The sequence below is a fragment of the Macadamia integrifolia genome, chromosome 8 (genome assembly GCF_013358625.1).
Source record: "Macadamia integrifolia cultivar HAES 741 chromosome 8, SCU_Mint_v3, whole genome shotgun sequence".
In the NCBI taxonomy this organism is placed as follows: domain Eukaryota; kingdom Viridiplantae; phylum Streptophyta; class Magnoliopsida; order Proteales; family Proteaceae; genus Macadamia; species Macadamia integrifolia.
Genome location: NC_056564.1, coordinates 7,726,361 through 7,739,427, shown reverse-complemented (window position 1 = coordinate 7,739,427; position 13,067 = coordinate 7,726,361). Strand labels below are relative to the sequence as shown.

The following is a 13,067-nucleotide window of genomic DNA, read 5'->3' as shown; positions in this document are numbered from 1 at the left end:
ACCCAAATTTCAAGAACTGATCTGAAAATCCCTTCCTGTGGGAAGAGCACTCATATCTATTGAAATCCCATGAACAGAAGCAATAGCAGACACTAATGAAAGACAAAGTAATAGAAAAAGGATCACATCAGCAATATAAAATGATCTTGACCACAGCCAAAAGTATGTGGCCCTACCAACCCAATCCACATTTTAAGACGCTACTAAGAGGAACCAAGACACTGAAACTTTAACACCTAAATAACTATACTGTCAAATATAGTATTTAGAAACAGTATAAGAACCCTAAAAACAAAACAGGCTTAAAGATTAAAGAAACAGCATACATGTACACAAGGATTCAGGAGAAAGAGAATATGAAAGTAAAATTAGAATCGTTGTAAATGAAATGGATAAAATGTTGGATCACAAGCAGAATAAGATCAAAACATGCCTCTTTCCCAGGAAAAAAACACCAATTTACAATTGTTCAGGCAACATATTTATCCATCAGAGTGAACTAATCCAGAATTCAGATACACAAAAGAGAAGAGCGCTCAGACAATACATCCAGCACATTTAACCTACTTATATAACTAGTGCTGGACAAAAATTCAGAACTCACCAAAGCCATTTTAACAGATTTTCTATTCGTACTCAAACTGCACCTCAACACGCATATATTTCCTCATAAGCTGAACAATGGATGAGGTAAAACTGGCCAACATATGGCATTCTTCATGTGTCTTGGCCTCCGAAACAACCCCATGAATGACCAATTTCTTAAGATTAGGGCACCTCTCAAGCAGTCCAGCAACCCATAGAGAAAAGTGATCACTAATTACAGTCCACCCAAGTTCCAATACAGCAACATTCTCCAGCTTTGTAGGACCTTGCAGGCCATAGTTAATCAATCCATCTTTTAAATCATAACTCAAGGATAGATGGCTTAGCTGAGGAAAGCAAACAGCAATTGTTTCCAAATCCACAATCTCATCCTCGTCATCAAATACCACACCCCAAAGCCGAAGCCTTCTCAATTTTGATGATCTTGAGATCATTTGATAGAACTTTGGCCATACGATCGTGAAACTGCTGAGATCAATAACCTCAAGATTCTCGGTACTCTCAATTTCAAGATGGAGCACACTAACATCATCAATCTCGAGATACTTCAAGGTACCCTTGCCAATGATGTCAAAATACTCTAGAGTGCAATCTTTCAGAATCAAACTCTCAAGACCGTCCGCCTCCAATATAAACTTGTCCAAACTAATAGCTTCAAAGTATATTTTCTTCAACGTAGGACTACTAAGTTCCATTGTTGCCTGAGAATCTGACATGGCAATTTCTGGATTGACAAGGGACAAGAATTCAATTTTGGGGCAGGCAGTGAGCAGAAGGCTTAGATCCAATGCAGAGATACTGATATGACTCAGAGACAGGGATTTCAGGCAAGGGAATCTTTGGTAACTGGGATCAACCCCAGTGATGGAATTATTAGACAAATCTAACACTTCCAGCCTCTGCCTACCACACTTTTCAAGAATGTTAACGTTTGGAGTCGTACGGACATTATACAACAATTGGCGCAAGGTTTCTCTGGTATACATAAGCCAAGCAATCACTGGAGCTGCTGAGAACTCATCAACCTCGTCCATAGAAATAGACAAGCACTGCAAACCCCTGGTCTGGAATATTGTTTGGGTTATCAGGATCTCAAGTCGAACAGTAGTGAGATCATGATAAACAGGCCAATCATCGGAGTCGAATGAAAGGGTATCGAGGTGATTCCGGCAGGCTTCTCTCCACTTCCGGCAAGTTGCAGAGGCAATCACCACATCCCTTGCAGCTCCAAGCCGGGAAAGTATGTTTCCAATTACTTCGACTGGAAGGCTCTCCATAATCAACAAAAATAACCAAATAAATACTCTGCAAAATACTAACCTTACTGATTCTATCAGACTCCATGAAAGCTTCAAAACTTTAGTAGAATTTCACATGACCAAGAGAAGCAAAATCTACCATTTAGGCTCATGACTGATAAATAAAGTTAAGACTCTGGTTTTACGCTATTCCAGGAACCGGAAAGGTAAAATTTCACAAAATGGGTTTCGCCCTTTCTAGTCACGGATCGCAGGACCAAGATCAACTCACAGTTTTCTTAGTCAAAGTATTACCCAATCATCCAAAACAGTTTTTCCCTATCAATTCACCTGGGGAACCTCCAGACATTTTAAGGCGAAACATCAGAAAATCAAGCAACCCCACCACCGATAAGAAATTCAATACCCAATGCAGAAAGACGCCTAAGCTTAAACCCAGCAAACACTTTCAATCGGAAGTCGGAACGTCAAGGAAATGATATTGATTGAACCAGGATTCAAGAACTTTAGAACCAATTAATCGACCTGGTTTCTAACAAATTCATTTTCTTGGAGAAAGAGCAGATACTCCAAACACTAGTCAAGTGACAAAAATCCAAGAAAAGTGAAAATCTAACATAGCATTTGGGGTATTCTCACCAGCAGACATTAGTCAAAGATCGTCAGAAACTCATGAGTCGAGGACTAATCGATTGAACCGCCAAATTCAAACTCCAACGATCTCGGACAATGAGAACAACGGGTGTTCAATAAATGACGGAGCAAATCAGAATTGATCGAAGCCACGCCACAGACTACAGAGAGAGAAAGACGGCGATCCACACCAATGACCAACCTCGAACGTAGACGATGGCGAAGAAGCGACGAAGCTAAAGAGGGGAATCAAAAAATTTGGACGCTTTGACGAGTGAAGGGTAGAAACGGAAACGGATTGATTTAGAGGAGACGGTCAAGATTGGCGTCTATGCTTTCTCCCCCTCACAATCCCACACGAAGCACAAGCCTCCAAGTATCCTGTATCCCAAGTCCCAACTCCCAAGTTCTCCGCCCCGGTCGCAATAATTCAATCAAGCAGGTTTGGACCGGCTGAACCAACTTGTGTCAAACGACGAAATTGTAAAAAGTCACCTCGTGGGTGTCAAAACCTAGGCCAAACAGATGAAATATTGGATCATGTTTTGGACTAGGGTTTTGGAAGAGTGAAATTGATATGACATCGAATTGATCTACTATTGATCTAATTGATATTAGTCCAAAATTCATTAGAAAAAAAATATATTTTTTTCATGTCTGAATATATTTACATAGTAAAAAATTGAAATTAAACTGATGATAAATTTGTAAGAAAAAAATCAAAATCAAACTAAAATCGATACACCCGTATTGAATCATGTTTTGATTTTATTCATTCTCACACTAAACCTAATCCAAGCTAACCAATTGATATCCCTAGTATAAGGCGACGATAGATTTACATCAAGAAACCTTAGAATTGACAAGTTTTCAAATATGAAAGGCAATTCTAAGGTTTGAGATCAAGTCAAAATGGAAAAACCAATTTGATAACCCTCATTATCTTGCAACCCGAAGCCTTGTGGCAAGTTGAGAAAACCACCAACCTAAAAGATCCAGAGAATGAGTAATGAAAGAGATAGTGCCCAGCCTGGCTGAGATGTAAGATTTTAAGACTTGGGATCAACTTCAACCGATACCGAGTCAATATCAAATTATTTGAAATCAAATTACATTTAAAAAACAAAAAATAAAAAAATTGATTTTTGAAACTTTTTCACCGTAAGATCATTGTATCATATCAGAGGAATGACATCGATATGGATCGATCTCACTCGATACCATTATGATCCAAGCGATTTTGATCAATCCAATTTGATATTTAGAATTATGGTGGTGAAAACAATATATACGTGTCTACGAATGAGAGCACTCATGGAAAATAGAACTCTAATCCTTGCATGTCCTATCTTCCTCTTTTTTTTTTTTTCTTTTTCCTATCTCCATATTCAGTACTTTTCACCTAAAAGCAAAAATTTTCTTTTCACTGGAATGAGGAGAAAGAAATAAAGTTGCCAACACGAGAGTTGCTCTGGTGGTTTGCGCCTACTTTGTCGGTAGTAAGTTTTAGGTTAGAGGCTTCACTTTCGCAACCCCCAATCGAACTGCCCTTTGGGTGTATATTAGTATTGAATGTTGATTGAAGGACATTGTTATTGAACCCAAGGCGATAGCATAGTTGGTGAGCAACGAATTTGATACGAATATGGTTTTCATTCAACCCCGTATAACTCGGTCAATGTGGTTATAGGGTCACTATGGACCCGCCAAAATCCATAGGAAGAAATAAAATTCAATCAAAGCCTAAATTCTTAACCAAATTCAATACTTAAGTGAATGGTTTGAGAAATCATAATCAGATCTCTGATTCAAAAAATCCAATAATTACTAGGGTTCGTGTCAATTCCAACTGATTTTGGTTGATAATCGACCGATTTTGACCAATATTGGCCGAATCGGACTCGAAGTCCATTAGACCGTTTTCATTACCGATTCCACTCGCTTTGAGTGCCAATGTGTATTTAATCAGAGAGCAAATCCAATTATACCTGAACGCTAAGGCAACCATGCCAGTCTATGTGTGGAACAACCCATGTCACGAAATTTTCTCACGGGTAATCAATCAGTCGTTGATATGCTCTAATGACTAATTATCCATGGAGATCAATTTCATTGTTGATTCTCTTTCCTATCCCAAATTCCTAATCAGTGGTCCAGATTTGTGAGGAGAGAAATTGGGTCCATATAATTATGATTATTCATCATACAAAACGATTTTCTTTCAGTCATGCTCAAGGTAGATGATGAGGCCTTTAAGATGGCATTATGAGGGTGTCGAGGACAGTATGGAGATATTTATTGACCTTGTATCATACGAGGTAACATTTGCATCTACGAGCTAAGGACTTGCTCAACCCTTTCCTTATCAAAATTTAAAAGAGAAATAAAAATAAAACTTCGCTATTTAAATAGAAATGACCTCACACATGGCTCATTGCACTCTATAAACATGTCATACTAGATCTAAGCATGAGAAACTCCAAAAAAGTGGGACATGGAAAATAGAAATAAATGTTTTCACATGTGAGTAGACGTAAAACTCTTGAGGCTCACAATATCTCTAAGGCTTAGGGTAACATTTTATAAAGAATAAAGTTTTTCCTCCACTCATGGGATAGGGATCCTTTTGGAGATTTACCAACTGTCTAAGGTCATTGTTATTTTATTTTTAGAGACTTTAAACGAAATAATGAGTCCAAATTGTCTACAGTGACCAATGAGATGCAATAAACATCCAATGGTTTTGCCAATAGATGATTTTAAGTTTTAACGCCGAAATAATAACCTGATTACCATTGCTCGTGAATCGCAAAACCTATTCCACTTAAAACGTAGAAACCCACAGGCAATAGATTCCCCATTCACCCTAAGTTTGGGGAAACTGCCTCCTATTTTAAATGAGTGTGAGAACTCTCAAATCCAAGGATATCTGAACTGTTAACAAAATTATTTTCCTCTAGATCCTCTCAACTATAAGTAAAATAGAGAACCAAGTGATCACAAGGATTCTTATAATCTAATCTAGAAGAATCATCTAGAAAGTGAATTGTTTTGGATGCATTCAAACATGTTAAGGATCTAATTCAATTTTTGGTTTTGAATTAGACTCTTGATTAGATATTAGAGTCAAGCATTCAAGGTCCAATCCAAGTTTGGATTAGAGTACTTGGTTCATCCACTTAGGGCACTAATTCAGTAAAAATGAAAGATCAGTCAAGACTGGTAAGCATAGTAGATTTGGATCTAAATTTCAGTAATTAGTCGTGTTTGATCCAAATTCCTTCACATTTTAATTAGGTTTAAGAGAAAGAGAAGTCAATGTTCAAAACAATGTCCCCAGTGGAGAAAAATAAAAAGCACAACCAAACAATCCACCATTAAAGCAGTATTTTACTTGGCCTCTGGAGTTCCATTCCATGTGTAGACTGTAGAGTGTGGAGTTTGATTTGTGGGAACATGGACGGAGGAGCTAAAGATCTCTAAAGGGTGTGAGCCAACCACTTGAAATCACACTGGAAAGTGATAAGGGACTTCGTTTTCTTCATTATTCTGTTCGTGTCTTTGGAGCCCACCTTCCTCAATTCATCGAAAAGGTATTTCTTCAAACACCTCTCTTGCTCTATGGCCTCTGCAACATAGAAGTCCTGAATTCGAACAGGAAAGACAATTGAGCTACTTCTCCACCTCGCTTGCGGATGATACTGTTTCCTAGGTTTCTGCAACTCACTCACTAAGGTACCCCGTCTTCCTGATTTTATCAAGAATTGGGTCTTTTTGGTGCATTTACTCATGGGTTTAGGGTTACTCTTGACTCACTGTTGTCGAATTGGTTTTGCTTTTCTTTTATCTTTGTTTTAGCTGCATTTCATGTGACCATTGTTCCATATAATTTGTGGTTCACTTCTTTATCCTCCTATTCCCGAACTTCTCGAATTTGTTCTTTGTCACCCTTATCTATAAGTGAACAGAAGACTAACTTATGAGCTTGAGTCTCTGGAACAGCCTTTTACTCAGGTAAACCCAAGGAAGCATTGTTCCGACCATGTGGGGTCGACGACAAAATTGCTGTTCCGTTTTCAGGATTCAGGGTTTACTGGTTTTGTAAAATTTATGGGTTTCTTTGGCCTTTATGGTGGCTGCCACCTGAAGCAGCCATCTTATTCTGGGTTTGGGACCGGCAGTGCTACTATACTGTCGGGGTTTTCTTACCCCTCCTAGTGTAAGTGTAATCAATGCGTTAATTCCTATAATTCTGTGTGTGTGTGTGTGTGTGTGTGTGTGTGTGTGTGTGAGAGAGAGAGAGAGAGAGAGAGAGAGAGAGAGAGAGAATGATGAAAGAACTTTATTTAGAAGAAAAAAAGAGATGGCAGGAGCCTAAGGCATAGAGGCTACAACAACCAATTCTGGTTGCTTTTTGTGCCATTCTCTTCAACAGTTTTCCCCTTGCACTTCAACCATTTCTTGTCTCCAACTTTTATTCAGTGATCTCTGATCTTGTTTTCCCCTTCTGTTTTTTGTTTTTTGATCACCAGGTGCCAGAATGAAGATTTCTAATGGGATTACAGAAAATTGGGCGTTTGGGTTTCTGAGTTCTTGAGAAACTAATTTGCTTACTTTAATCTCTGAGGTTCAGCTTTTGCTAGTCGAGATGGCAACTCACCTACCTTGTTTCTCACCATCTGATACCCGTACTTCAGTCGGAGTGTCAGCAGTGCTGGGAGGAAGGGTTTTCAAGGAAAACCGTATGGGTAAATTTTGTTCCCTGAACCTGAAGTTGTTCGATGAGAAGAATGTGCTTTTTGGTGCCAGCCATAAGATCACTTCTAGTTTGGCCCATGTTAGATGTTTAGCCAACTCGCACAATGTCAGCCCATATCATAGTAAAGACCCATTTCTGAATCTACATCCTGAAGTATCGTTGCTAAGAGGAGGCAAGGAAAATGATGTGGTAGCTAATCCAAGAAAGGAAAACTCTAGTGGCATCGTAACTGAGAGCATAAGAGAATTGCCCAATTCCAATAATTATAATGAAGCTAAAATCAAAGTCATTGGTGTTGGGGGTGGTGGGTCAAATGCTGTTAATAGAATGATTGAGAGTTCCATGAAAGGTGTGGAGTTCTGGATAGTTAACACTGATGTTCAAGCCATGAGGATGTCACCTGTGTTTAGTGAGAACCGCTTGCAAATAGGTCGAGAGCTAACAAGGGGACTTGGTGCTGGTGGGAACCCAGATATTGGTATGAATGCTGCCAAGGAAAGCAAAGAAGCAATAGAGGAGGCACTTTATGGTGCTGACATGGTCTTTGTAACGGTAGGTTTCATACGCATTTATCCAATTGAGTTCCTGAAAATGAGTGCAACATGTTGGAAATTGACTATTGAAGATACATCTAATTGATCTGAGGGGTCTACAATTCCTTAGAAATCCTACCCTCATACTTTTTTTCCTGCATGGATGGCTTATAACTCATCAAAATGGTCACCACTTGGATATGAAGTTGGCTCATCTTGGTACCAGGAGGAGGATCCTAACCTTCTAATCTGGTGGTAAAACTTATGCAGCTAAGCAATATAATACTAATGTTCTGGGAAGTGGGAAAAGACCTATAATAGTGGTTAGTCAGCCTCCTTTTTTTCTGAACATCAAAAGTGATATGTTGTCGGGCTATTACATATGAGTTGTGTCCACTAAAGATGATGGCCTAGTTCCATGGTGTCACTTTTAAAATTGTAGTTGTATCATGTGTGTAGACCAAAGAGCCTCCATTTTTATAGTTCTTGCTATTTTGATGACTCAATCATTCATTTGTAATATATGGTGCTTTCTAATTTAAGTTTTGGAAGGTATGTTCAATCGTACTCATGAGTCACAGCCAACCCTATCTATGAGCTAGGGTATGAAATCTTTGTATCTGTACCCAACGCCACCTAGTAACTGCCTTTGCTAGTTAGTACTTGGTGTCAAAGTCATGTAATGCCAAATCTCTTATCTTTACTGTGGGGGAAACCCAAAGTAAAAGGGGGTGAAAAAGACAGGCATTATCTCAACCAACATAATGTGGAACCAGACTTGGCCTGATTATTGATCAGGTCTGATATTTTGGATCCAGAACCTACTAATTGGGGTCACTTATGTACATAGGTTGGGTAATTGTATAATCAGAATGTAGTTCACACCCTTATTAGTTTGGTTAGTTAGCAACAGAATAAAGTCGGAAAGATGTTCCACATTCTTGATACAAGAGGCACTTAGTTTCTTTTAATGATTGTTTCTCTCTCTCTCTCTCTCTCTCTCTCGATAAATATATATATATATAATTGTGATCTAACATTTTCCTTTCAGGCTGGAATGGGTGGGGGAACCGGCACAGGTGGTGCCCCGGTAATTGCAGGAGTTGCAAAGTCAATGGGTATCTTGACTGTTGGTATTGTTACAACACCTTTCTCTTTTGAGGGACGAAGGCGAGCAGTACAAGCTCAAGAAGGAATTGCAGCTTTGAGAGATAACGTTGACACATTGATTGTCATTCCAAATGACAAGTTATTGACTGCCGTTTCCCAGTCTACCCCCGTTACTGAAGCTTTTAACTTGGCTGATGATACACTCCGACAAGGTGTCCGTGGTATCTCTGATATAATTACGGTATGTAAAAGGAAATTGGTTATGATATGAAAAGAAATTTATAAAAGTCACATGAGATGCACTTCAAATGGATGGAACATCCCATATTTTTATGATCTAGTAACCATCATTGGACCAGAACTCCTCATTATCAATTTTATGCTGCTTCATGTATTAGCAAAAAAATAGTCTAGCGTGGAAAAATTCATTTTGGGCTTCTGAATTTTGATGCTGTAGCATTATTGATCCTATGACGTTTTTAGCTCATACGTCTTAAGGACTGTGCTGAGTATATTTGTATTCATTTAGCACTTCCTGTTTATACATGTGACAGAGTCCATCATGGATAGGCCTGCCTCATTTAGTGGTAGGCCAGAAGGACAGTATTGATCCTGTTTATATCACACAAATGGATCCCCAACATGACAAGGTCAAACCAAAAGTTTTCTTTTTGTGATTATAATTGATTTATGTGATTCGTAAGGACATTCAGAAAAAGAAAGAAAGAAAAAGTGGTTTGTGTCAGAGATAAAAAGGTAAAATTAGATGGTTACTGTCATCAAATTTGATCATGATTTCGCTAGGAAAAATGGTTATTTTACCACCTCTGTTGTTTGCAAGTCATATGAATTGATATGCATTTGGTAGATTGACAATATGTCAAAGGGGACTTGGGGAAATTGGCTTCTTTGCTTCTGTTATTTTTTGCAGTTTTGGCCCTTCTGGCTGTTAATATTTACTTGTTTTCTAATTAGTTGTGGGTTGTCACAACTGCAGGTTCCTGGTCTAGTCAACGTTGATTTTGCTGATGTCCGAGCTATCATGGCAAATGCAGGTTCTTCTTTGATGGGAATTGGAACAGCAACTGGTAATTGCAACTATTTCTTTATGACTTATGAGTGAGGAGTTGTTGGAAGCATTAGAAGCTCAACTCTTGATACTTTTTGGTAGATACATTTCTGATTTCTAATCTACCCTGTTTGCCCTAAATTTAAAAAGTTATATTTTGCTCTGTTCATGACTTATGAGTTTAATATGACCTAGATTTTCTGAACTTCCTAATCTGTTTTTTGTGTTTTGTTTTTGGTGGTAATTGGTCTTAATTGTCAAATTTTACATAGACAAAAGCCAATATTTCTGAACATTCTCTTTTGATCGGATGAATTATATTTGAACTACATGGAAGCAGTTGGAGCTCTGTTTTTCCTGGCTGGGTTATCTGAAAACATGGATGCACTCATGCACACATGAATCAAAAGGTTTTATGTAACTTGGAAAGCATATGGGGGTCATTTGTTGGGTTCTGGAGAAGAAAAGCATTTCAAGTAAACGTATTGATGATATTAAGCATATGTCTGTTGGGGCTGTAACTACTGTTAGATCAACTGGGGAGTGACAAGTGTTCCCAAATCTCCCAATCTGTGAGTTGACACCAAGGGTTAGAATTTAGCATATACTTATCGAAACTAGTAAATAGTAATGTACAGGTGGACTGCACATCAAAAGGATGAAGTCTCACATCATTTGCTGTTTACTGATGATATAGTCTTTTATTGATGAGTGTCAGGATGTAATAAAGGCCGACGTAAAATTATGGCTAAAGTCCTAAAGTCGGTCAATTTAGGAGTAAATTTTCTATGAAGTCAATTTAGTCTTTCTAAATAGGGCTGTATCCCTCTCTTAGTTTTTTGGATTGGATGAAGTTGTTATTTGGTTGTGAGGGTGCACACATCAGGTCTGTGTGACTGCTTTTTGCTCTCTCTTGCATCTCTTCTCTTCTCTCCCCTTCTCATTTCTTCTAGTTTACGGTTCACAGGTTCTGTTCGAGTCCCATAACAGTCCATATTCTTCTTTTCCTATTCTTTTCTATTTCCATACATCCTATTTGACCTACATTATTACCAACCTTCCCTTAATCTGAGAGAGAAAAGAGATACCCTAGAGTTGTCATTCTTATTATCCTGGTTCAATTATCAATAAGAAGGAACGGTCTGTAGAGGATGTTTTGTATATAATTGGAGTTGGATGGATGACATTGACAGGAGCTCGAGGAGTTACATCTGTTGGCCTATTTGGTAAAAATTAAATGGTGTAAGGTAGTTATGAGAACCACAAGGCTTGATGGAGTTGAATATTGGTTGATGAAGAAACTACTTAATGCATAGACTGAGTCTAATTGAGGATGTTGAGATGAACGACTGGAAGATTAGGAAGGATAATGTCAGAAATGAACACATTTGAAAGAACTTGGGAGTATTGCCACTGTGTTACTGGATGAGGGAAGGAAGAACTGTCGGTGCTAGTGGAAAGGAGGGAGACGGTGTTAGCTTTGGTGTTAAAAGGATGAGGCAAGCACAAGAATGACTATGGTTGAAGTAGTTAAAAATACTTTTGAGTTAGCAGCAGATATCATCCTGAACATTTGGATGAGGCTTAGTTGAGTTGCGAAGAGAAATAGAAAGAAAGTGATCAAACCACAATCTGGTATGCAATTGCTGTTCAGGCAATTGAAATAACCGTCTACTATGAGGTGATAGGTATCAACAAGAAAAAGTTAACTTTCAGATGTCACATTAATAGAATATAGTGCAGATAGCTAAAAATATGTCAATTTTTTCCTTCTATTTTGATAGTATAGTCTTAATTTTGTTATTTAAAAAAAAAAAAAAAAAACACCTCTCATGCATGACGTAGAAAATTGAAGAAAAAAATTCAGCTCTATCCATGTCATCAATGGCTTGTAACATGTGACGAATTCTACTTGATGCATACATTTTTTGTTAGACCAGGAATGTATTATTTGCAAATTTCTACATTTAGTAACTCAAAATCAGGGGTGACAGTTAGACTCTGCTAATGTTTCACACTTCAAACATATGTATAGGATACTTGTATGAATTTTGTAATGATTGTTTTGCTGCAGGCAAGACTAGGGCAAGAGATGCCGCATTGAATGCCATCCAATCACCTTTGCTGGATATCGGCATAGAAAGGGCCACTGGAATTGTATGGAACATCACCGGTGGAAGTGATTTAACCTTGTATGAGGTATGCGTTAGTACTCATAGGGACCTGAACCATTGCATTCTTTTTATTCATTTTCTGTCTGTTCATTTGTGCATAAGTTTCTCAGATTAATACTAAAATGTACATTATAGCCTAGACCACCGGTGAGTTGGAAGATCATTAATGATTTCAAGTGGAATGGGAGTTGTAACTTTTTTCTAGTGGTGTCTTTCATGTATACTCGCTAATCCACATTTATGAATCTCCTTTCTAAACCCACGACATGTTCACTAAGAGGAGCAGCTCCTAATGTTTACTCCTACATGATAAGCTTGCTTACTTTCTGTGGTATGTCAGCTGTGATATAATATGGGACTCAGTTTCTTGATTTTATCTTTGAATTGCCCTGTTCTCCCTTTTTTTCCTCTGATATAAAATGTTTCTCCTTATCGTGAAGCTTTGTAATTTTAGCTTATTCATATAGAATATCTCATTCACTTGAGCAGTACTGTCCAAACCTTGTACTGTCAAACTTGCAATTATTTACCAGGTGCACTAAGTGGGCAGGTAGCGCTTGGTTTTGCACCAAACCAACTCAACCTGGGATTTGAACTTTCAACTAGTAAGTGGACCTAATACGAGCCTTGTCTTCCGACGTGCAAGCTCACTCTAATTTGGGTTGGGCTTGTTTTTGCAAAGAGAAGAGCCAAGGGTCAAAAGCATGTATCTCACAATGATAGCAGCAAAAACCCTGCCCTCCACAAATATATACCCAAGCCCAACCTGCCATTTGGTTTTGCAATCCATGGCCTTTAGTTGTACTCATTTTTGTTTAGGCCATTGCCATCTATTAGGAAAGAATGTCTGGAGAAAATAAGGGAATAGGAATATTGACTATAAATTTTCTTAAAAAACTCACTGCTTCATTCTTCAAGAATCTA

At 38.2% G+C, this 13,067-nt stretch overlaps 2 protein-coding genes across 4 annotated transcripts in view; one reads left to right on the top strand and one right to left on the bottom strand.

Annotated features, from left to right (window-relative positions):
- Positions 1-419: 419 nt before the first annotated feature.
- On the bottom strand, positions 420-2,858 carry LOC122086311 (F-box/LRR-repeat protein At1g67190-like). Of its 3 annotated transcripts, none has more exons than XM_042655074.1 (2): positions 2,505-2,858; positions 420-1,867 (listed from the first exon to the last, which is right to left on the bottom strand). In XM_042655074.1, the coding sequence occupies exons 1-2, from the start codon at positions 2,512-2,514 to the stop codon at positions 627-629; spliced, it is 1,251 nt and encodes a 416-aa protein (XP_042511008.1). In that variant the 5' UTR covers positions 2,515-2,858; the 3' UTR covers positions 420-626. The 3 variants fall into 3 exon arrangements, with proteins under 3 accessions (XP_042511008.1, XP_042511009.1, XP_042511005.1); XM_042655075.1 differs by having other exon boundaries at positions 420-1,877; positions 2,505-2,856; XM_042655071.1 differs by having other exon boundaries at positions 420-2,857.
- A 2,986-nt stretch (positions 2,859-5,844) lies between these two features.
- LOC122086310 (cell division protein FtsZ homolog 2-2, chloroplastic-like) overlaps positions 5,845-13,067 on the top strand; it is an 8,940-nt gene continuing 1,717 nt past the window's right edge. The window contains exons 1-5 of the mRNA XM_042655070.1: positions 5,845-6,233; positions 7,031-7,809; positions 8,842-9,141; positions 9,898-9,988; positions 12,044-12,168. Coding sequence (XP_042511004.1) covers positions 7,147-7,809; positions 8,842-9,141; positions 9,898-9,988; positions 12,044-12,168 — 1,179 coding nt within the window. The 5' untranslated portion in view covers positions 5,845-6,233; positions 7,031-7,146. The remainder of the gene's footprint in view (positions 6,234-7,030; positions 7,810-8,841; positions 9,142-9,897; positions 9,989-12,043; positions 12,169-13,067) is intronic.

What these genes read in the sequence shown, in the direction of transcription:
- LOC122086311 (XM_042655071.1), bottom strand. Translation starts at nt 1,883, where the DNA reads ATGGAGAGCCTTCCAGTCGAAGTAATTGGAAACATACTTTCCCGGCTT.